The sequence below is a fragment of the Vipera ursinii genome, assembly GCF_947247035.1.
Source record: "Vipera ursinii genome assembly, chromosome: 10".
NCBI classification, from domain to species: domain Eukaryota; kingdom Metazoa; phylum Chordata; class Lepidosauria; order Squamata; family Viperidae; genus Vipera; species Vipera ursinii.
In genome coordinates, this window is record NC_139520.1 from 15,920,057 (window position 1) to 15,945,260 (window position 25,204).

Genomic DNA, 25,204 nt, shown 5'->3' on the forward strand with positions numbered 1-25,204 from the left:
TATTGCTGACTTTCAGAGATTCTGCATTTGTAAGATTCCTCCACCGATCAGTTGAGTGGCTAGTTGGCATCCATGTCTCTCTTTATTGGAATGCTTTTGTTCTACCAGGGCTGTGGGATGTTTTTTCAGCCAGAAGGAAGGACGTATATGATGGAATGTACCTCTGCAGGAGGAATGGGAGAGGTTTTGCCAACACAGAGCTTTCCTAGAAAGGGCCTGGATTAAGAGACTGCACAGTTCCAGGCTGGATGGTGGCGGGGAGGAGGAAGGGGGAAAGGTTCAGGGTAGTCACACCCTACAATCTTTCAGGATGTAGCATAGAAAATTATAACTTTAGTTTGGCAAGATTCTGTCTATTTGGTGCAAGCCAATCAAGGACTGGACTTGATTGGAACTCGCTGTCTCCTTAATGGGATTGAGCCTCACAGTGTATGACCTATGGCTGCATCTTCTAAGCTGCCCTAAAAAAAGTCAAGCGATTAAAAACCAGGGATGATTTTCATTGAATTGACAGTTCAGTTAATTAATTAACCACTCCATCCCAGGTGATATCATTTCCCCCCCCCTGTGAATTTAATTTTTTTTCTGTCTTGGTCATCTTAAGCATTTAGAGATGTGGGATCAGCAGGAGCTATTTTCACTCCCTCTCCCCCTCCCGAATTTGAGATGCATTTATCTGAATCTGGTGGAAGGATTTAGAGTAGGATCTTTTGATAGTATCCCTGCAATTTAACTATAGGTAGTCCTTCACGTATGATGCAATTGAGCCCAGGATTACAGTCATAAGTGATGTGGAGTCATAAATTGAGGCACAATGTGATCAGATTTGCAATTACAGCCATTTTAAACAATAGCTGTTAAGTGAAGGAGGCTGTTATTAAGCGGATCCATTTTCCCCAATGGTTTTGCTGGAAACCAAATGGCAGAATCTGGTAAAAATCTCACATTCCACGGCTGTTCGATAGATTTTCTTTTCAAAAACAATTAGATTCCAGGGATACATTATGCCATCAATAAGCACTTCCTGTCTAAAGGGCAGTAAATATTCTCTTTTCAAAATCCATACCAGTAATAAAAGCTGGGTTGAATCTCGGTAATGAAACCCATCTTGGATAAATGCATTAAAAACATTTAATGAATTAAATTCTGGGCATATATTTATTGTGCAACTGCCTTCTTAAATACGTTATTCATAGACTTGCTGCCAACTGCATACATTCTGCTAACCCCAGGGGGGGGGGGCAAAAGGGATAGATAGATAGATTTGCTAAATTGAATAATTCCAGAGGTGCTCACTGCACTTTAGCGTTTACCAAAGAAACAATATGTGTATCAAATGATGTTAATGTATCATAAACTGAAGAGTTTCTGGAAATGTAGGCTCTTCAAGAAATAATGATGTTACACAAGACTCATGCATATCTCTTAAGAGATAATTATACTTTAATTGCTGCCCTGATGAACTATCCTTTCAAATCATGACAAATGGCTACCGAATCAAAGATAATTCAGGAAGCTTCATGATTAAACAGAAATTTGGAGTAAAATCCTTCTTGCAGGAACCAATCTGGGTCAGTTCCCAGGGCCAGAGGTTTAGTCTTTTGAGGTTTTGGACCCCATCCTTGGGGAATGTCTCTCTAGCACAGTGTGTGCTTTGGGCTATTCTCTGTGTGGTATTTATAGTTGTGTGTGGCTTTTTAGTTGTTGACTGGGGTTCTGTGCCCAAAGGACATATTCCGGTGGAGAGAAGTTCCCTGAAGATGGGCATGAGTCTGAAGGCTTGGAAGATTAAACCTCTGGTGACCAGCCTAGCTTGGATCCTGCAACATTATCCTGGGACATGTCGATTTGCTTTCGTTCGTGAAAATCCGCCTTGCTTTGAGCCATCCCTTGGTCACCTTTGATTTCTTAAATTACATCGCATTAGCATTTGTGACTGACCATCAGGACCATTGCCAAACCAGATCTCTAGGTTGGTTGCTTTCAGACGTAGCTTGAGATCAGTTACAGATAATCCTTGACTTAACCATTGTTCATTTAGGGACCGTTAGAAGTTACGGCGACAGTGAAAAAAGTGACTTAGGACCAGCTTTCACACTTTACAACCATTGTAGCATCCCCAGGGTCACAGCCTCGGCACCATGACTCATATTTATGACGGTTGCAATATCCCGGGGTCATGCGATCCCCTTCTGTGACCTTCTGACAAGCAAATTCAATGGGGAAGCCAGATTCAACTTAGCCACGTTGTTACTAATTTAACAGCTGCAGGGATTCATTTAACAACTGTGGCAAGAAATGGGGCAAAACTCACTTAACAAATGTCTCGCTTAGCAACAGAAATTTTGGAGTCAGTTGCGGATCTCATCTAAGGTACCTTCACCTCTTGCAGTTGATGCACTTTTGGTCCCAAATATCCTCTCTGCCATTGGTTGCTTCAATTTTGGCCCAACCCAGACTTTGTATTAATACTGTGTCCTTTTTTTCTTCTTCCAGACATAAAAAACCACCAGAGATAGAGAACACTGCAACAGATACATTAGCTAAAATGAAATTTATCTGGGCAGAAAATGTTACCCTCGCATGCTATTTTTGCTGCAAATGTTTATGCCCATCTGTTAACTGTTAACATGGCTCTGTGCCGACTACAATTTGGCTGTTTCCATTAAGGCATATGTAGTATATATGTAACCCACAAGCGCTCTGCATAAATTAATCAGTTGTGGAGGAAGATGGAGATTACTGTTATTATCAGCCCTTTAATGATTTAGTGAAAGCTTATAATGACCCACACTGTTAAGAACCATGAAGTAGTCCAATTAAGGTACATTTAATGGGGAAATAGCTGAAGGAGGATACAAGCAAGGCAAATAGTCACAGTGACTTCAAGATTATTCCTCGTTGCTTGTGAAAAGTAATGTAGCCATTGCAGTTGGCTCAGAACATGGCAAGGCAGGCAGTCAATGTGACTTCTTGGTTCTGCCTTATAATCGCTGGGCTGAAATGGTTGGTTCTTTCTGAAACACAGACCTTAGAACATAGAGCTGGAGGGGACTTAGTTCTTCTAATCCAAACTCCTGCTCAAGGCAGGAGACCTTCTACCACCTCAGTCAAATGACTGTCTTGTCCCTTCTTAAAAACCTCCAGTGATGGAGCACGCACAACTCCAGGAGGCAAGTCATTCCACTGATTCACTGCTCTCGCTGTCAGAAAATTCCTCCTTTAATTCTAGGTTGCGTCTCTCTTCAGCGGTCTTCCACCCATTACGTCTTGTTCTGCCTTCAGGTGCTTTGGACAATAAGTCAATCCCCTCTTCTTTGTGACAGCCCCTCAACTATAAGAGGGCTATCATGTCAGCCCTAAACCTTCTCTTCAATAGGCTAAACCCACCTAGTTCCTTCCACCGTTCAGGATACGATTTAGATGCCGAGACCCTGGAAAGTGTGCAGAGAAGAGCAACAAAGAGGATGATCTTGGTCTCTGCATACTTTCTTAGGGTCTCAGCATCTTTTCTGTATATAGTTTGAACCCAAACTACCTCCAGGGCTATCTATTCTTCCCCCTGTGCTCTCAGATTTTCCAGAAGATCCTCTCCTCCATGTCTTACCATGGCTAGGACTAATACCAACAGAAAATAATGGGTTTTGCTCTCTTTGGGATTTTCCACTGTTTTCCACTGGAATAAGCAGCCATCAGAGACTTCCTAATTACAGTTTAAGAAACAGCTGGTGAATATATTGTCTAAGTGAAGAAGCCTAACTCGGGAAAGTCAGAAACAAGGTAATCAGGATGCACCAGTGAATGCAAGGCACTGTGTTGCACCATCTGCTATAAACGTTAGGTATCTATGCTGTGTCTTCAGAGCACACCTCTGAACACACCTCCATCTAGAAGCCATCAGAAATTATCTGTCCAAAAGGGCTGCAGGTGAACAAGACCTCATACCAGGGAAACTTTCCTTTCAGACAAACAACCCTTGGTTGCCAGCTGAGTTGGAATCTCAATACGTGCCATATTGAACATCTGGAGGCTGAGCCAAAGCTTCCAAAAGTCCCTACAAAGAGCTTCTTGACGGTTGCTACTCATCTAGAATATAAGAGGCTGCCAAAAAGAAGAGAAGATCAAACTATTCTCCAAAGCACCAGAAGGCAGGACAAAAAACGATGGATGGAAACTAATCAAGGAGAGAACCAACCTAGAACGAAGGAGAAATTTCCTGACAGTTGCAACAATGAATTAATAGAGTAGCCTGACTCCAGATGTTGTGGGTGCTCCAACATTGGACATTTTTAAGAAGAGATTGGGCAGCCATTTGTCTGAAATGGTAGAAAATCTCCTGCTTGAGCAGGGGGTTGGGCTAGAAAATGTCCAAGGTTCCTTTCCAACTCTGTTTTTCTAATATCTGACCCTGGAAAACAAGGGTATTTGCAGAGAAGGCAAGTGACATCATGCCAGTCATGACATCATTATGTAATTGATAGAAATAATGTTCCGTATTTGCATCAGGACGTGACCTATGCAAATAACTAAATCTATAGCATTCTGGCAAACATGTTGGGATGCCTGTGTTGTTGTCATGGTTTCTACCAGTGGCCTATATGGAGGACTATTTCAACTTTTACAAATATTTTTCCAATGGAGATACTGTATTTATGGTTGTGCCTGTAGTCTGTCAAGTTACTGAAATTCTTACTTCCATTGTTCCACCACTACTCACTCTCATATTCTACATGTAGCTTCTATTTTCAACTGCTCACTTCACTTTTTTGATAGAAACATCTTCTTCAAGTACTGTCAGTCATGCATATCCATGCCCCATAGTACTGAAATGGCAGATCTGTCCCGGAAAATGGATGACTTGGAAATTGGATGGAAAAATAAAAAAGCAGAGGTGATAATACCACAAGGAAGGAAACACATCTTTACTTTGGGTAATGAAAACCTCAGCTTTAATACTTGGCATCCTCAGGTTAGGCTCGGCTGCCTTTATGTTAGCCTTTGGGGGGGAGGGTGCCTCTAGTTGTTCACTTTTATTTTATAGATTTATTTATTTGCATAAATCCCCCCCTCAGTGTACACTACTTACTAGATTCTAGTTGGCTTACAATATTCTAAATACATATGTGTGGGAGGACCAGATAAAAGAACACATCACATTTACAGTGTTTGCAGAAAAGAATAATTACCACATTCTTTTAGGAATGATAAAATGGTGGGCTCATTTAGACCTGGGAAGGCTGAGTATTGCAAAAAAAAAAAAGGGAGAGCTATTGCTGTTGCTATCCTAGTCCCACGATGTGGGAGAAGAAGTGGCAGAACCTGGGGGCAGGGTGAAAAGAAGGATCAGCCTAGAATCCCTATGTAGCCACAAGCAAACTAAAGCCCACAATCCTTGAGTGCCATTGACCCTTATGTAACTCTAACCAGGTGCTGACTGTTAGTTGAGAAGATTCTTGTGCCTAGGCTTCAGTGATAAATCATTTTAATTTAATTTAATTGAACCTTCATGTGTGGACCAGGACTTTCATATCTGACATGATTTTTCAGGGAGTGGGTATTCATGGCACCCTCTCTCTGGGTGGATAGATTCTACCTGGAGCAACTGTCCTAAAGGCCTAAGCCGTGAAGGTCTTTGTAGGTCAAGATGTATATACCATTATCTTCCAAGTGTTCTCCTCCCACCCCAAAAATGTGTGTTTTTCAACTTCAAAATGAAGGTCCATCTCTGCTCTACACACTTTGTGCTGACACGGACTGTGGGTCCCACTCTTAGGACTTGCTATTAGAATACTCAAAACTTTTATAAGCTGCTAGACAACTAGGTTGTGGTTTCAGAGATATTTCCATGCCTAAACAGATAACTAAAAAGGTAAAGGTAAAGGTTCCCCCGCACATGCGTGCTAGTCGTTTCCAACTCTAGGGGGCTCATCTGAATATCAAAGCCGAAGAGCCAGCGCTTGTCCGAGGACGTCTCCGTGGTCATGTGGCCGGCATGACTAGATGCCAAAGGTGCACGGAACGCTGTTACCTTCCCACCGTAGTGGTCCCTATTTTTCTACTTGCATTTTTACGTGCTTTCGAACTGCTAGGTTGGCAGAAGCTGGGACGAGTAACAGGCGCTCACTAAGGGGAGGCAAAAAGTAGTGGGAATGGAAGCATCTTCCAACTTCCTGCTGGCTTCCACATTGACTTTCGTTGTGGCAAGTTGGCATTCACCTGACTGTCCACTGAAGCCACCAGAACGTTCCTAAATTTCAATTGCACAGAAGTGTGATGGCTTCAGTAGATAGCCACAATCATGTGATTTCTATTTCCAATGCTTACTGCTGACTTGATTTTGGTTGCATTCTGTAGGTTAGCCCCATTGAGGTACATCATTTTAAAAAATGTTTCCCTATGATGTACTGTTTCACCAGTTGAAGATGACAAACAATCAAAGAGACACAAAAAATACATAGATTGCATCCCTCTAGTGAGGGAAATGGAGAGATAACCCGATCCTTACAAATCTCACTTTTGATCTTTAGAGTGCATAAGCTAAGGATATAGGTCCAACACAGCCACTGATAACGGTGTTTTCTTTTCTAAACATTTCTACGCTGTTCCTATTTCTCTCCTACTATTCCGAAATCTCAGTCTAAACTTTACATTCCAATCCTAATCACACTTCAAAATAAACCTCTTTGAAGACTTATGGAATTTATTTCCCCAAATAAAACACGTTTATCACTAGCACAGCTAAATGAATAGCAATAGCAATAGACGTAGACTTATATACCACTTCACAATGGTTTACAGCCCTATCTAAGCAGTTTACAGAGTCAGCATCTTGCCCCCAGTAATCTGAGTCCTATTTTTTATCAACCTGGGAAGGATGGAAGGCTGAGTCAACTGTGAGCCAGTCAGGATTGAACTGCCGGCAGTGAGCAGAGTTACCCTGCAATACTGCATTCTAACTACTGTGCCACCATGGCTCTTGAATGTCTTCACAAGAGGACATTTTCCTCCTTGCAATATTGGTAGTGGGCCTAAAATATGACGTTACTCATACAGGTAGTCCTTGACTTGTAACTGCATTTGAACCCAACTTTTTGTTGTTAAGTGAGTTTTGTCCCATTTTATGACTTTTCTTGCCACTGTTATTAAGTGAATCACTGCAGTTGATAAGTTGGTAAGCTGGTTGTTACTTGAACCTGGCTTCCCCCTTGATTTTCTTGTCAGAAGGTCACAAAAGGGGATCCCATGATCTTGGGCACAGCAAAGGTCATAAATATGAACCAGTGGTCAAGCATCTGAATTTTGATCAGATGGTCATTGTTCAGTGCAGTTGTGACTTTGAACAGTCACTAACTGAACTGTTGCAAGTCAAGGACTACCTGTATTATAAATATGGAGGGGGAAGAATGACAAACTACCTAAAGATACATTCAAATAGAGTGATGTCATATAATTATGATCTTGCTGATATTTGAAAATAAATCCACAGAACTGTTGCAATAGCTTCTGTGAGAGAACCAAGTGGCTTCTGTGCGATTCTTACTATTACTGGCTAATGCTACATAGTGCTTTGGAGAAATGCTTTATATAATAATTTGTAATAGAGTTTTCTTCATACAATGAGTCTATATTATTTCTATACTGAATCCTAGGGAGGCAAGTACTCAGTTGACCTTTTAAAGCATTACATTCATTTACTGCCCTGCTGGGAGAAATACAAAGCTCTCTCTTGGATCAACTAAGAGGTTTTCAATGGCAATATTCATGGCACAAGAGCTTCATTGAAGGAAATACTCAGAAATATACTCTAAGTATTAAAACACCATCCAATCACATACAAATAATTTCATTCTTCAAAGAACCATTTTTTCCCCCTCAGAAAGAACATTTCCTCTCAAAAGAGCATTTGGCCCAAACACAATTTATCCGAAGCAGTGCCCAATTTTTGTCCTTTTCAGTTTAAATATTTTTGGTCTACATCAAGCTAAATTCTTTGAAATTGATTGCAGTACAACCTCTGGAAGAAAACGTGCGTTGAGAATTATTTTAGGCTACCTATTTAAATGGGAGACTATTGGGAAAATGTATTCAGTCTATATGGAGAGCCAAGGTGAGTTAGGGTTACAGTGTTGGACTAGAAGACCCAGATTCCACCCAAATCCACCAAAACTCATAGGATTTATTTTATTTTTATTTTAATTCCATTTATATCCCGCCCTTCTCCGAAGACTCAGGGCGGCTTACAAGCTTAGCAGTAGCCTTCATTCTATGTATATGCCTGCTTATTAGGGCTTTCACACACACCCCCCAAGCGGCATTATTACAAAGTCAGCTTAATTGCCCCCAACAATTTGGGTCCTCATTTTACCTACCTCGGAAGGATGGAAGGCTGAGTCAACCTTGAGCCTGGTGGGACTCAAACCTGCACTAATTGCAGGCAGCTGGTGTTACTTAAGGAGGCATTAGCCCACTGCTCCACCAAGCTAGTTGGATGGCTTGGGGCCAGTTGCTCTCTTCCCAGCTTAACCTATTCCCCAAGATTGGGGTGGCGGGCAACGCCTTGCGCATTGATAGAAGCGCATACCAAATAAAAACAACGCGAACCTTCAGTTGAACCCTCCAAGGAGGATTTTTACACGTCGCAAAAGACGAGCTCAAGTCGAAACTTGGAGCAGAAGAGGAACTATTAGCCTGCCGACCGAATTGACCCAGAGCAAGGTGCGGTCTGGACGCGTCTTGCGGGCAGCCAAGTCGAAGCCGGCGCTCAGCACCGCGGACAGCTCCCTTGCGCTTCCGCCACTCCCCGCCGGGTGTCGCTGCGCCTCCACCTACCTGATCCTCGTTGCCGCGGCAGGACGATCGCGGAGCCCGGCCGAGGCGAGGCCGACGAGGCTGCTGCTGCCGCCGCCGCCGCCGCCGCCACAGTCGCGGGGCTGGAAGAAGAGGCGGAGGATGAGGCGGCGGAGGACGCCGAAGACGCCGAGGAGGAAGAAGAAGAGGAGGAAGAGGAGGAGGAGGAGAGGGAAGAGGAAGCGGCGGCCGCAGCGGCGGTTTCGCCCTGCGCCGGTAGGAGGCGCTTGTCTCCCAGGCCGGGCTCGGCGGTGGCTCGCCCGGACGGGTTGCTTCTCCGCGGGCCGCTGCTCTGGATGTGCGAGACGGCCTCGGCCGCCTGCACGTCGGCAGGCGAGAAGTGCGCCAGGACCCGCAACGCCGCCTGGGCTTTATGCTCCTGAGTGTCTTCGTCGCCGTAGTCCGATACGCGGCACTCGTAGACCCCCTCGTCCTGACGCCGGACCCCCGACAGCCGCAGCCGGTGCGAAATGTCGTTGCCCTGGACGCGCACCGTCTGGGAAAGAGGAGACAAGAGAGGTTACTTAGGCGTGGTGGGCCCGCGGTGGGCTCGTCGGGAGGCTTCCACGCCAGGGTAGCTAGCAAGCGTGGCGAAGTCTCTGCAGCGGTCAGAAAGCAATCCACCCGTGGGTTTATCTCGTCCTTGGGAGATTTTCTACCCTCTCCTGTTGGGTTTGTGGACTAAGAAGGAGAAATTAGGAAAGGGGAAAGGCAACAACAAGGGTGACCCTCATCCTCTCTAGAGTCTCCATCCCTAAGCCAAGGGGAAACCACTGGAGCCAAAGCAAGACCCCTTGGTGCTGTCGCCTATCCTGCTTGGACTTGCTTCGTAGTAGACAGCAGATAAAAGCCACTTTCTTTAGGGAGAGGCAGAACAAAGCCTTGTGAAGCCTGCAGGATGTGGAGAATAACATCAAGATCACCTTCCCAGCAGTGCAACAAGCAAAGTAGGGAGAGGAGGACAGAAGCCTCTTCTGATATATATAACGTTTCGAGGGAATCCCATCCGTCATCCTCAGGCTGGTGGCTTCAGCTTCCTTCTTCTGGGAGAAGCATGTGGTAGTGGAAGGAAGCTGAAGCCACCAGCCTGAGGATGACGGATGGGACTCCATCGAAACGTTGCTCCTACACCTTCAACTCTACACACACACACACACACACACACACACACACACACACACACACACACACACACACACACATATATATATATATATATATATATATATATATATATATATATATATATATATATATATTGGGGCTTATGGATCTTTGAGTCCAAACCATTCTAGTGGGAACCCCATTGATGGGCTTCTGACTGCTGATCTTCCATTGGTTATTAGATCTTTTTGAAGCTATCATGTGTTGAGCATTGGACCTTCTGGGTGCACAGCCAGAACTCCCATGGACTCTCCCAGGCATGACATTTTGTATCAAGTTGTCACCCGCCCCTCCTCCTCTGGGCCGTGACCCTACCCCCTTTTGCAGCTGATCCCACAATGCATCTGTCCTAGTGCATATTCTGTTTTTGTGGTTCAGAGGGTGAGGTGGCCCTATTTCCCCATAGCTTCCTTTTAGTTATAAATTGCTCTGTGCAGTCAAACCTAAGGAAGATTTAATGAGGCGAGGCAATTAAGCAGTCAGGCAACATGTTGTGCAATTCAAAGTCCATTTCATGGACCAAAGATCTACTAATCATACAGTAGGATGGTCTCAAGGGCTGGAAGAGGTAGCAAGAAAAAAAAGTTAAGTCTTGCTAATATAGTAGATTTCTACACAGGTAGTATTTCCATAATGCAATGCCTCTTTCTATTTCTACCCTCTTGCCTTCTAGTTTTATTGGCACTCTAATTCTCAAATTCCCAGCCATTTTATGGAGCAGTACGATAATCCCTCTGCAAAATCCACCCCCTGATCCATATTCTGTAATCACATGATTTGAAAATAAGCTAGCTTCTAGCAGTGCGTCTCAAATCACACTACTACAATAGCCTTTCTGGCATTTTGTTCGTAGGATCCAATTCAATGTGTGAGTCTCTCCAGAAAACCTGACTGAGAACTTGGCCATCCTTTCTATGTAATTATAGAGTTTTCTTAAAATGTTTCAATCTTCATCTTGCATTCGTCTCTGCTCCTCAGTTTTAAGGGCTCTCTTCCTCCTCCTCCTCCTCCTCCTCCTCCTCCTCCTCCTCCTCCTCCTCCTCCTCTTCCTCCTCCTCCTCCTCCTCCTCCTCCTGATAACAAATGACTATGGTTTCAAGGAGGTTTGGTTTTCAGTGGATGAAGATCTAAATGCACCTTCCTGGATGGATAAATCAGAGAAGGATTTGTAGCACGAGCCTGGATTTCGTTGAAAGCTATAACAAATAGCTTCGCAATCTCAGAATCTGTTTTGAGTATCAGAAAAGTTGAAAACCCTCATGCATTCCACAAAAATGCCCCTGATCTTGTAGAAAAGCTGTTTTTCTCCCTCACATTCTCACAGGACCATAAATGGTCCCAGCACAGGAAAGAACCTGGATCAGGACTTGCAAGGAGAAGACAGAGATTCTGAAGCTGCTTGAACTTTGCTTCTCTTGGTTACATTTTAGCTTTACATATTATTGCTAAGCCATAGCTTGTTTAATTGTGATTTATGAAACAGAGGACAAATATATTCCCATGTGGCCTTAAGGCACAAAATCAAGATTTGAAAATGGCAATGACAGGCTTACAGAGGCCAAAACAACAACCACAACAAAATAAAAAATAAAAAAATCAAGCAATGTTCATGATGGGGTTTCAAAAGCAATGCCTTGAAAAATCAAATCATTCTTTGATTGTTCTAGCTGAAGCGAACGTACGATGCCTTTTGGTGGTGCTTTTCATCTTCCAAAATGAATTGCCCTTCTCCCAAATGAAATGGCTCGCCATGGTTAGTCTTTGCTTCTGTCCATTTCTATTTCTCCAGCCCACAGTGACTATTTCTAAGCACTGGTTCTCTCGTCCAAAATCAGCTACTAATTCCATTTCCTTCTTCCCTTAATTAAATGCATCTCTCCACTACAGTCAACAGCCAGCCGTTAATCCTAGCCATTCCCCTTTCCAGCAACAATGCATTTAAAATATATCACCTGTCAAAATATCAGCCCCAACGTGCTGGGCTTTCTTAATCCTGTCTTCATCCTTTTACAGAAAGAAAAGGTTCCAATCACATCCAGACACTCATTCTGTGCTTCTGCTCCCCAGACTAAATCCAAGGCCCCTTTTTCCTCATTAAAGCACCAATACAGTCTCTGCATTTAATGCTCTGCAAAGCTCACAAAAATCTAAGCCAGCCAACCCCCTCCCCACACATACAGACATTTCTCCCATCCAAAAAGAAAAGAAAAGGAGAAAGAGATGGAAAGAAAAAAGAAAATAAAAAGGGAAAGAAAAAAATTGAAATTCCTTGTGGGAAATCGCAGAATTATATTATCACGCAGCTAGAAGAGACCAATTCAGTCAAGCCTGCACCCTATTCAATGGGCAACCTATCAACCGCATCTGGTTGATTTAATGTAAATGTAAAAGTAAAATAAAATAAAATCTAGTCTTTCTCTAGCTGCTCTCTACTTAAACCTGGATTTTAAGTAGTTTTGCTTGTCTTTAGATGAAAAAGAAAATGGGATACCTCAATAGATTCAAGGTACTGGTAACGGTATTCAAAGCACTCCATGGCATGGGGCCGGAGTACCTCAGGGAACATCTGCTGCCGGCATCAAGCTCCCTGCGCCCTGTGCGTTCTCACAGAGAGGGCCTCCTCAGGGTGCCACCGATCAGAGAATGTCGATTGGTGGCCCCCAGGGGGAGATCCTTCTCTGTGGGCGCTCCGGAGCTGTGGAATCAGCTACCGGTAGAGCTCCGGATGGCGCCCGATCTTCGCTCCTTTCGCCGCGATCTCAAGACATTTTTGTTTGTACAAGCCGGCCTAGCCTGAGGGGGAGTGTTGGGGTTGTTTTATTTTTTGTTTTTTAATTTTTCTGGGGGTTTTTAGCGTTGTATCATATTGTTTTTAACTAGGGCAATTGTTTAATCTGTTTTTAATGTTTGTATTGGTTATTTTATTCTGCCCTGTGAACCGCCCTGAGTCCTCAGGGAGAAGGGCGGTATATAAATGTTATTAAATTAAAATTAAAATTAAATTAATAATGATACCTCATCATTATTATTATTCCGGTATTTGAATAGCTCGTAACTTCACAAGCAGGATCTGGAAGGGTGTAGCTAGCATGACCAAGCTGCACCTTAGAGTAGGACAAAGAGGAGGCCATATATGACAGAAGGGTGTTTCAAATCAACAAGCGTAGTTCCATTGTAGTATAGTCTAAATGAACTTGACAGAGGTGGGTGAATGATGGATTAGCCTCTGAAATCTAAGGTGCAATCAGCCATAGAGCAAAACCAGGCTAGCACACCCAGCAGGCCCAAAAGAGTATGTGGTCATTCTGTTAGACGTGAAACCAGTTTGGAAGCTTTTCCACACCATGACAAACGCCACAAATTTAAAGTTGACATTACATCAATTATTTAGCTGTCATGTGTGTGAGAGAGAAAAGACAGAAGGAAAGAGAAGGGAAGGGAAGGGAAGGAAAGGAAAGGAGAAGGAAGGAAGGAAGGAAGGAAGGAAGGAAGGAAGGAGAGAGAATAAAAGGATGGAGGTACTAAGAATGTCCATTAAACCTATCCCCTCCAAACTACAAATCCTTGTAGGCTAAACCTTAGCTCTATGGTATTCCGTATCTGTCCTACCATCTCTCCAATCATCTGCTTCAGATTTTTACATACAAGATGGAACCTTAGCAAACTCTTAAAATGCCTTTGGATGCCAGTAAAAACAATGGGGCTATTTGTCCTTAATGTTTCCCTTGGAATCTTCTTTTCTCCATTAATGGGGAGATGTTTTGCCATCGAAACAAAACCTAGGCATTTGCATCCAAACATGTAGAATTCCCAGGTGCATCTTGAAGTGGTAAAATCTTAGAAAACAAGAGAGAGTATTTCATTCTTCCCAACGTAATCTGCCTCTCAGGCCAAGAGGTGGGCAGCCTGTGGCCCTACCTCTATATGAAACCCCTTCGATCTAAATTCATATGGCTCTCGGTTCAAATAATAATAATAATAATAATAATAATAATAATAATAATAATAATAATAATAATAATAATAATAATTTGGAAGGGACCTTGGAGGCCATCTAGTCCAACCCCCTGCTCAGGCAGGAAACCCTATACCATTTCAGGCAAATGGCTGTCCAGTCTCTTCTTAAAAGCTTCCAGTGTTGGAGCATTCACCACTTCTGGAGGCAGGTTGTTCCACTGGTTAATTCTTCTAACTGTCAGGAAGTTTCTCCTTAGTTCCAGGTTGCTTCTCTCCTTGATGAGTTTCCATCCGTTGCTTCTTCTCCTGCCTTCAGGAGCTTTGGAGAAGAGCTTGACTCCCTCTTCTTTGTGGCAACCCCTGATATATTGGAACACTGCTATCATGTCACCCCTCACTCTTCTCTTTGTTAAACTACACATACCCAATTCCAGCAACCGTTCCCTATGTGTTTTAGCCTCCAGTCCCCCAATCATCTTTGTTGCTCTTCTCTGTACCCTTTCTAGAGTCTCTCCACGAGTCACTAATGCAGGCTTATGGCGAAATGATCCACCTTTTTCCGACTGACTGGAGAGACAGAGAATGGAGAGAGAGACTCATGCTTTCTTTTGACCCTGGCTTATCTCCACCTACATTTGAAGTTCTCCTGGGGGATGTGGCCTCCTGAACTATCCATTGGCTTTCTCTGTTACGGGCTGAGACCAGGACTTGAGGAGATGAGAAACCCTGAGACAAATTAGTCTCTCTACTAGCTGAGGACCAAAAGGCTCCAGGAGGAAAGTGGACTTTTCCAAGCTGTTCCCTATCTATGTGCCAGAGATAGACTCTGCTCAATCAGCAGTGCAATTAGCTGATTGTAACGGCCTCGCCGTTAATTGATAACGAGCGTGCAATGAATTTGATAGGAAGGCGGTCATTTCTAAATGCGTTAAATTTTGCTCCTGGTGCCTCTTTGACCATTTCCAGGCAGGAAAGAAAGCTAACCTTGAGGAACCCCTGCAATATTTTAGACAGACAATATGCCATACATGCATTTTGGCAGGTACTTACGCTGATCTTAGTTGCATCTTTACTGGTTGCCTGAAAAAGGAGAAAGAAAAAAAAAGGAAGGAGAAAAATGAAACAGGAGATTTCTGAAGATCAAGAACAACACTTCTTTCCCTCTCCACCAAGATGGAGTGGATAATACTTTTTTCAGAATCCTTTTATCAAGGTTAACGAAAAGACTACTTTATTTTGATTGAGAGTACACTCTTAACGCATTGGGTAAACCACAGCTGGCTTGAGGAGATTCCTGTCATGTAGATACTATAGTTTTTGCTACCAGAAAGCAACAGCTGGGAGCAAGAAGAACTAGCAACCCTTTAGTTTATTATATTTCAAGCAAATACAATTCCAACAGGCATGTGAAATTGCCATGGCATGAGCTGGGGAAGAACCGGCATTGAAATATTAGCTTTGAAAATCCATTTTCCTACCATGCAATCATTTTAATGTCTTTATACATTATTTAGCTCTTCTTCCCACCCTGCAGGTCTGTTGTCAAAGCCATCGAAAATAGGCTCTTACAAACGCTGAGCTAACCCATCGAAATAAGCTTTAAAAATAGGCGGAAGAGTCAAGGCAACGTGTCAAAACCAAGGCAGGACTTCAGTCACCGTCACGAATGTCCCCATTTTCTCTACTGTCGACCAACTGTTGGGTTGAGACCGGCCAGCGGAAGCCCTGTTTGTGGTCCCATCTTGATTCTGGCCCATAGGATGTGAACCCAGATAGGTCCTTCTCAGTGGAGATGCCTCAACTATGGAATTGTTTCTCGCATTGTTGAAGGCAAAGCCTCTTCAGGTCAAGCTCAGCTCCTGGAGATTTCATGGGCGCTTCCAAGGTAGGGGCATCCACAAAGGGGACAAAGAGGATCAGGTTGAGGAAAGCAACATTGTGGCATCATAATACAAGCCGGGCCCCTTTTCCACATGGGTTACAAAATCGCTCCCCCTCCAGGCTTGTGGTTCATAGTCACAACATTGTTTTTCTCATGCTGAGAAAAGCAGCACAATCCAGAGGATGCTGAAGCTTAGAACATAGGATAATAGAGTTGGAAGGGACCTTGGAGGTCTTCTAGTCCAACCCTCTGCACAAAGCGGGAGAGCCTTGGCTATCTTAGAAATTGTCCTACCGCTTTTAGGGTGTTTTATGATCTTTTAATCAACCTGGGTACTTCTTAGTAGTCTCTCTTCTAGTCCTAACCAGGTGCAACCTCACTTACTTTCTACATTCAGACAAGATCAGCCAGTTGCTGTGATAATTAAGCAGATTTTGTGGAACAATTTATTTATCAAACTTGTATGCCACCCATCTCACTGAAGGTATACTACTAAACCTAAGATTGAAACGGTCTGGAACTGACGCTGGAAGCATTTTAGTTGCTGGCTGATAGATGAATTTTCCTTTGAGCTTCTTATTGGATGATTAAAAATTATTGTGCAGAAAAGCTATACATGTATAGTTTTGTACACCATCTTGGGAATGTTTTAAGAGGACAGGCAGTGTATTTAACAAACACAGAGATAAACAGCAACAAGTTAGTAGAGAAAACCACCCAGCATGATCAGTGAATGTTAAAGCATAGGCACATCTAAGCTACAGTGGTGTGAGTCTTTAAAAAAAAATTGCACCGGTGTAGCCACTGCAATGAGAAAAGCGTGAACCCTGAAGAAATTATGCCGAAATACACACAATTAAGATATTCTGCATCCTTTAATAAAGTCGGACTTAATGTTTGGAGATATTGTTTTGATCCGGAAAAAAAGTGGACGCTGCACTAGCACGCAATTTTCCTTGATCACAACTGGCTGTGCTACAACTGTATTGGCAGAGGGCAAAGCTAATTCAGACTAAGAGCATCATTCTCGGCGAAGTCAGTTTTGATCAGCTGCAAGTGGGTGTCAGTGTTTCTTAATAAAAGAAAGGCTTCACATCAGCATCCAAGTATAAATGGCTGATACATTTCTTGTAATTTTTCCAGAAGAATTACATTATTTTCCAATAAAATAAATCTGTCATGGTATTTCTTTTTGGCTTGAAATAGTGCAGAAATTTGGAGCGGGACAATGGCTTGAGAGAGAGAGAGAGACTGTCTAACTGGTCCAAATTTATCAGGAGCAGGGTCAAAAAAGTCAAGATGGCAGCTTCAACGCTGAGTTCAAGACCTCACCCCTTTTTTTATATGTGACACGTGTAAAAAAAAAAAGGAAGGGAAGAGGTTTGGATTAAGTGGGTTGGATATTCACTATTTCTTTCCCTTGAGATGCTCTGAGAACTTTGATATGATCTACCTTCCCTTCTAGCAGTCCAGAGTTGCAACAGAGGTGCAACATATTTCTTCTTCATAGCTGGTGCCTTAAGGAGGTACCTAAGTCAAACTAATAAGATTGTACTAAGAGCTGTGGTAGCACAGTGGTTAGAATGCAGCATTACAGGCTAACTCTGCCCAAAGCCAGGAGTTCGATCCTGACGGGGTTCAAGGTTGATTCAGCCTTCCATCCTTCTGCTGTCAGTAAAGTGAGGACCCAGATTGTTGGGGCCAATGTGCAAATAATGCTTACATTGTAAACTGCTCAGAGAGTGCAGTAAAGCACCATGGAGAGGTATATAAGGCTAAGTGCTATTGCTGCTGTTAACTCTGAACTGGGCCACAGGTATGAGCAGCAAACTATGCATCTCAGCCCCACAGTTCAATGCAATCTCCATTCAAATAATCCTTTCACATGATTACTTTTAGGCCTTAACATTTAGGACAAATTTTTCCAATTGGATGCCTTCCAGATGTGTTGGGAAAGTAACTCCCAAGATTTCCACTTGAGTTGGGCTTCAAGACTAGAAAAGCAGAGCCCACCCCTGTCAGATTTGACTCTACAGAGAGTCAGTCAAGCTTGACCTGACTCAGTGCATTCTAGGCATCCAAAGAAGGGTGGAATTGTGGAATTGTGATTTTCCTTGCCGATCCCATTCTCTTTAACATGCCACCCCACTCAAAGAGCAGCTGGTGGCTGGGCGCTTGTATGCTTTGCAAATCAATCCGAGCAAAACTGGAATCTCCGAGGGAGGTTGAAGGCTTAGAGACTTTGTGAGCCGCATGGGGTTTAAAATCTTAAATGCTCGTTTGCATTCTGACCCCGTCCTGCATCCGCTTTCCGTGCTAGGTTGACGCTGCAGCGTTATGCACCCATCTTCCTCGCGTTCAGACTGCCAGTCCCATTGCTGAAGTAGTCGAAAGTCATGATTGGATGCCTTCCAGATGTGTTGGGGAAGTAACTCCCACGATTTCCACTTGAGTTGGGTTTCAAGACGAGAAAAGGAGAGCCCACCCCTGTCAGATCGGAGGCACAATTTGAGAAATCACCAAGGCTGGTGGAACCCTAAGTTTGAGGAAGAAGGCCAGGGGAAAAAAAAGAGGGGAAGGCATCCGAAGGACTGCCCAATGAAGGTTGTGTATCTCCATTGCCTTGAACCATGTTGGCTATCTGGCAGGAGACAAGTGGAAAGCCTAGAGTGGCAGGATTATGGAGAGAGGTGTAGAGTGGAATTCTCAACCAAGGGCTGCAGCTTGATTTGCAAGGCCAGAATAGGTGCCAGGGCGGAGCTATGCAAATGAAGTGCAGCCCTCTGAGCCTATTCAGTATCATTCTTATGACATCTTACCCAGGCGGGGATGCTGAATGCAATTTTCTGAGAGCCAGCTGGAGCCAGCTGGAGGGGTGGTGAACATGTAACACCAGTCACAAAGACAAATAAGAATTCCCACCTCTGTAAAATTTCTTTTTTTTTCCTCCTCCTTCTTCCTGGAACGGTGATCATTTCCTTTGGAATGCATTTTGGGGTTCAGGGTGTGTGTTTGTGCAAAACCTCCCAATATTCCAATATTGGGGGAATCTAAAGGCTCGATAGATTTTTGTTCAGAGATTTTTTTTTTAAATATCCCTTCTACAGGGGGTCCTAGTGGCAGGGGGAGGGTTAGGGGGAGGGTTAGGGGAGTGGGTTAAAAAAATGCCAAAATGGTGGCAGCTCAGAACTGCCATCTTCTCTTTTCTGTCTCCTTGCCCTCCCCCACTGGACACCCCTGTTTGACTCCCTATAGATCCATTCTTGCGAGTGGATCTTTTGGTGATTCTCGCATTGAGCTGATGGATGATTTTGCTTGATCGGTCCTTGCTGTGACTGGTGCTCATTTATTAAAGGCAAGTCAGTCCCTTCAAACCCTAACCGAGCTCAGAGCTTTGCTTCCAAGTGCTGCAAGGAAAAAGCCTCTGAAGTCTTCACCTGCTTCCCTTGGACTACACATTTAATTATCACATGTCAAGAGAAGACATAAATCATCCCTCTGCAGAGATCTCCCGCAATGTCTCCAGAGGGTGGACATGCACGGTCCGGACTGAGTTTAGAATAAGAGAAAAAAAACCCACAACTCTTTAATATCTAGAATGAATCATCTGCATATTGAATATTTTTTTTTCAAACAACAACCAATCCTTTAGGTCTTATTTATTTTGGAAGGGAAGGGAAGGGAAGGGAAGGGAAGGGAAGGAAGGAAGGAAGGAAGGAAGGAAGGAAGGAAGGAAGGAAGGAAGGAAGGAAGGAAACATTTAACGCATGTCTAACAGCAATGCAGTTTTAAGATCTCTGTAGGACTGGCTTATTGGCTTTGCAAAGAAGACAACATCTGCTTCCCACACAACAGAGAACCACGTAGGGTTCAGTCTGAGAACCAACCTCTCAGCTAATGAGAACTTAAATACAAATGTTGCGGATAGAAATGGATGGGTGGATGGACAAACAGACCACTGATAATGGTTAAATACATACAATATGAGATTCCACTCAAACATCGTCTTAAAAAAAAAAAGACACAGCCAAAACTTTCTATATCTGTCTTCCACTTAAATCTCACTGTTTAATGATTATTAGTCAACTTTATCTAGGTTCCACTGCAAACAAACAAATGAAAATCCATTTGACTCATTTTGGTAGTGAGAGTAATAGTTAAAAGGGCTGTGCAATATTCAGCTGATCATAATAAAATCTGTCTGTGTATGTTTTTAAAAATGCACGTAAACACCCATTTTAGAAACGGAAGCTCTGAAAAAGAAGTATATGACTTTTAAGATAATGACTACCTTTGAGGACCTATTAGTCAGCTTTTATTATTCGGATTTCATTAAAACAATTTTGCATTGGACATGGTGACTGCTCACATTTGGGCTCAATTGAAAATGCTGCTGTCAACCTTTAAAGCTTATGGAGGCTTGAGAAAAATTACTACCTTGGCCTGAAGGAGGAGGAAAGATTTGGCTGCAGAGGCGTCCATGAGTTTGTGTGTGTGACAGTTTTAAAAGAATCATAAGAGTTGGAAGGGGCCTTAGAGGTCTTCTAGTCCAACCCCCTTCTTGAGCCAGAGGCCTTATAGATTATGAGGGCTTTTCCTTTTTTGGTGTCACCATCTTGACTTCTTTGACCTTTGGTTATGAGGAAGAAACTTTTAAAGGATAGGCCTTTGATGATGAAATTTCCTCTTCAGGAACTAAAATCAGCTCCTTTTCCATTTGATTGATTAGTTGATCTTCAGATACGCCCTAAATATGATTTTGTTCTGGACCCTTTGGACTGAAAGAATACAACATGTATGAATTCATTCTTAGTTTTGTATCCTGACTGGCTGAGCTTGAATGAAATTATTTCTGATGTTCTTCCTGTTCAACTTTGTGCTGTTATTTAATTGTTTTATGACTTCAGTTGATTTCATGGTCCAAAGTATGCTGTTTTGGGGAAACCATATCCTCTTAAAAAGCACCAGGCCATTTACTAAAGAATTGTTATTACTTTTGTTAGGTTTATATTCTGTCTTTCTTCCAGGAGCAAAAGGTGGTACATACTGGATATCTTTCCTCTTTTTCCTGCAAGAACCACCATGTAGGTTGGATTGAGCTGAGAGATATTAACCGGGCCCAAATCACCCCTGGAATTTTCATGGATGAGAGTAGACTTGATCTTTCCAATCCTGATCCCATATCTGGACTGCTACAATAAGAAAAATGTGTAGGCCTATTTGGATGTATCTCACTCCCTTACCGTACTGAAGTAATTCCCATTTTATGAAGGAATGAAGATCAGCACATAAAAAAGGAGTGCCCACATTATTGTATTTTTATGATTCAAAGAGCAGTTTGTAACCAAATGGAGCTCTCTAGTCCAACCGTATCGTACTAGCCTAGTTCACTGCAATCATTTTTTTCTTACTCCTTATTGAACTTGTAGCCTATATAGTTCTGTCTGTTTGTCTGCCCATCTATCCATCCATCTAGCCATCTATCTACCCATCTCATCTTTCATCTAATATCTGTTTGTCTGTCATCTATCTAGGTTAGATGAAAGGCAAGAAAATCGATAAACACAAGGCATTAGGACCAACCCAAATGTCGCCAAAACATTTCCCTATTTTTTTTTTCCTTAGTAACCCTAAAAGAGCAAGGAAGGTAAAATGTGCCAGTGGAAGTAATATTAAGAATTTCTGGAATACTATCTTTCTGGAGCATCGTACCTTGCATGGGCTCATGTTCTCATCCTGAAGCTGAGAATGGATGGAAATCAGTGTTCATGCTATGGTGCAAGGAATTCATTTTATTTTCCACCTATTCTTTCCCAGTGTAGTTTAGAAATGATCAAAGTGGATCCCCCGGAATTATTTTATTTTTTAATTTCTATATCCTACTTTCAAGACAGTGAATATACAGGACCTAGTACTCTTTCATGGGCTGAGTGTGTGTGACTGGCCCCAAATCACCCAAGTGGCTTCCATGCCTAAAGCGGGACTAGAACACACAATCTACCGAATGATTGGCCTAAAGTCACCCAACAGCTTCCATGCCTAAGGCGGGACTAGAATGCATAGTCTACCGAATGGTTGACCCAAAGTCACCCAACCAGTTTCCACGCCTAAGGCGGGACTAGAACACAGTGTCTACGGAATGATTAGCCCAAAGTCACTCAACTGGCTTCCATGCCTAAGGCGGGACTAGAACACACAGTCTACCGAATGATTGGCCCAAAGTCACTCAACTGGCTTCCATGCCTAAGGCGGGACTAGAATGCACCGTCTACCAAATGGTTGACCCAAAGTCACCCAACCAGCTTCCACGCCTAAGGCAGAACTAGAACTCACAGTCTCCTGTTTCAAGCCTGGTGCCTTAACCACTAAACAAAACCTAGGTTTCATTCAACTGAGAGAGATTGCTTGCATCTCACAGTATGTGATGTCTGTGTATGAGGTGGCTGGACTGCCTCCACCCTAAGCAGAACGACACTGAAATAACATTACTTACCAGTAGCATGATCAATCTGTGCTACCCCATTCGATCTCTAGAAGCTACCCGTTTACCACATCAGCACCAAAGATGTCTCAACTGGGGGCTGGGTCAAACCCTTCTACATTGGAGAGGATTCAGAAGGCCAGACAGGATGGTGAAGACAGCCCTGGTGTGATTTTTATCGGATTGGCAAACTTTCCTGTAGATGCATCCAGGTTGAAGCATTAGCCTATGGTTCATCTTCTCTCAGAACTCTCTTGAAAACTGAAACCATGAATCCCGGCTGGACAAATTGAAAAGACAGTCCACTGAAGGGTGCCAGTCATTGGCTTCCTAATACCGTATGTTGCAGTGATATCCTTCACTCGTTGTCGGGAACCATAACATACAGAATAAGCAGAAACGTCTGAATACAGAGCCAGATGCACACAGGAGTCTAGGTGGTGACATCATGTCCTGGATATGGTCTCTGAACTTTGATATCTCATACACCCTTGACCCTTCAGGCACTAATCAACATTCAAAAACTAGACCCAGATCCAAAATTATTTTGAGCACCTACGGGAACGACTGCATAAAGGATCGCTCTGGGCTGGTTCTGCACTTCAGCTGGGTATCTGAATTAGCTTCCGAGACAGAAAGAGCCCAGAAAACGCAGCTTTCTCCTTAGGTTGCTAAAATACTGCTTGAAGTCTTCTCTGTTTTTACCAACCATACGGGAGTCTGTAGCAAAGCATGTTAATTAATAGTGGGAGAATATAATTGCATCATTGGGAAGTGGGTTGGTTTCCCCCCCCCCCCCATTACCTTGCTTCTGCTGCCAGGACCACTGATGGCTATTTCGTGTGCAAGCTCTCGTGCTGGTTCCTTAAGGTACCACCATTGGATTTCCAAGGAGTAAGAGGCAGATCCACTGGCCCGGAAAGCACAAGGCATCTCAATATCATCTCCCTCCCTAACCGTCACATCTTTAGGAACTTCGGTAAAGGTAGCTGAAAATAAAAAGGACAAGGAAACTAGAGGGTAGCAGAGAGGAAGGAAGGAAGGAAGGAAGGAAGGAAGGAAGGAAGGAAGGAAGGAAGGAAGGAAGGAAGGAAGGAGAATAGAAGAAGGAAGGAAGGGTGGGAGGGAGGGAGAGAGAAAAATAGAATAGAGGAAGGGAGGGAGGGAGGAAAGAGAGAGGAAGAGAGGGAAAAATGAAGGAGGGAAGGAAGGAAGGAAGGAGGGGAGGGAAGAAGGGAGGAAATGAAGGAAAGACGGACATTCCCAAGTACTTTGGCTAACCTCAGAAAGGCAAGCCAAAACATTGCACCAGAGCACTTTCTCAGCCCATGCAGATTTTGCTACAAACAGGTTCCCTGGACATACACAATCACAAACACTGAGGAAGAAGAGGAGGAGGAGGAGGAGGAAGGGGAAGGAGAAAAAGGGAAACCTGAAGGATATCTAAGCACACCCTCTGAATGCCAAAGACCTTGTTCAAGTCATTCTTCAAATTCTCTCTCTCTCACACACACACACACACACCCGCCCGCGGGCCAGCAAGCAAGTCCACACCAGTCCATCCTGGGAAACCCCCTTCCCCAATGCCAGCTAGACCTCCCCCCCACCTCCCCGTCACTGCAGTCTCGGCACCCATCCATAAGGAGCACCTAAAAGTTTGGAGAAACCCCATGTCATCGGCTCTGCCAGCCAGCACCCATGCTTTGCCCCGTGAGGCTTTGGGGATGGTGTCCTGGCTCCCCCCACCATTTCCCACGGTCTGGTCTCCGTTTAGCTTTGATTCCTCGCTCTCTGCAGCAGTAGCGCAGCTGGCCCCCAATCCTGCAGCTTTGGCTGTGTTTTTCTGCATGCACCCGTTGGCTTCAGCCTCAGAACCTTGCATTTGCAACGGGGGGGGGGGCTGCTTACCACCCAGAGCTGCCCCTCAAGAGGCAGTCTCTCTCTCTCTCTCTCTCTCTCTCTCTCTCTCTCTCATCCTCCATCTGCAAAACGGTGCGTAGCAATTCAACCGAGTGTTTGCCTTTCAGAAAACAGATGTGTTAATAAACATTGCACTGATTTTTCTTCTCTCTCTCTCTCTCTCTCTCTCTCTCTCTCTCTCTCTCTCTCAAATAACTGTGGCAACGGTACAAAAGGATACGTTCTCTGACACTCGCCCCATCCTCCCCTTGCTATCCACGTCCAACTGGCTGCCTTATTTTGCTACCTGGAGTAAAACACACACACACACACACACACACACACACACACACACAAAAGGTGAGAAGTTTGCCACTTACCCTGGACTAGGAGCATCAAGGGAGCATTGAGCATCAAGTAACACAGGGCACTGAACAGCCCTCGATTTTCCATCTCATAAATGTATCCTTTAAGGTGCAAATGAACAAGAGAGAAAAAAATTGGAGGAGTGATCCCCACCGCCAGGCTAGGAAATCTTCAATCCCATGGCAAACCGTAGAGCTAGACAGAGAGTTGGCGACCGAATCGGTCCGGGATTTTGTTAAATCATCATCATCATCAAAACAAAACAAGAGACCGCTTCTAAAAATAAAAATAAAGACCCCTTCCAAGTCCAGCCGGCTCAACAGTGTGGTTTTCGCCTCCCCCCTCCTTTGCTTCTGGAAACTCGAATTAAATCCACATCCAGGTGGCCCCAAGGAAATCCAATGGTCATGAGGTCTGGAAGCTTGGATCCCGAGAACAGAAGGGTAAATCTGATCAGCTTCTTTCTCCCGTCTCCCCTTTTCCTATGGCAAAGCCTCCGCTTCAACTTCCTTGTGTCGGATGGGATTTCCTGGTGTCCAAAGAGAAGGAAGAAAGCCAGAATCTGCTGGCCAGACCCATCTGGGGTCGTATCTTCGAGGGAGACCTAA

At 43.8% G+C, this 25,204-nt stretch overlaps 1 protein-coding gene across 1 annotated transcript in view; it reads right to left on the reverse strand.

Annotated features, from left to right (window-relative positions):
* The window catches only part of VSTM2B (V-set and transmembrane domain containing 2B), a gene marked incomplete at both ends in the record, with an annotated part of 42,090 nt that extends 17,407 nt beyond the window's left edge, over positions 1-24,683 (reverse strand). The window contains 4 exons of the mRNA XM_083370473.1: positions 8,830-9,343; positions 15,019-15,048; positions 23,136-23,320; positions 24,611-24,683. Of these exons, the coding sequence (XP_083226599.1) occupies positions 8,830-9,343; positions 15,019-15,048; positions 23,136-23,320; positions 24,611-24,683 (802 nt within the window). The remainder of the gene's footprint in view (positions 1-8,829; positions 9,344-15,018; positions 15,049-23,135; positions 23,321-24,610) is intronic.
* Positions 24,684-25,204: the final 521 nt, after the last annotated feature.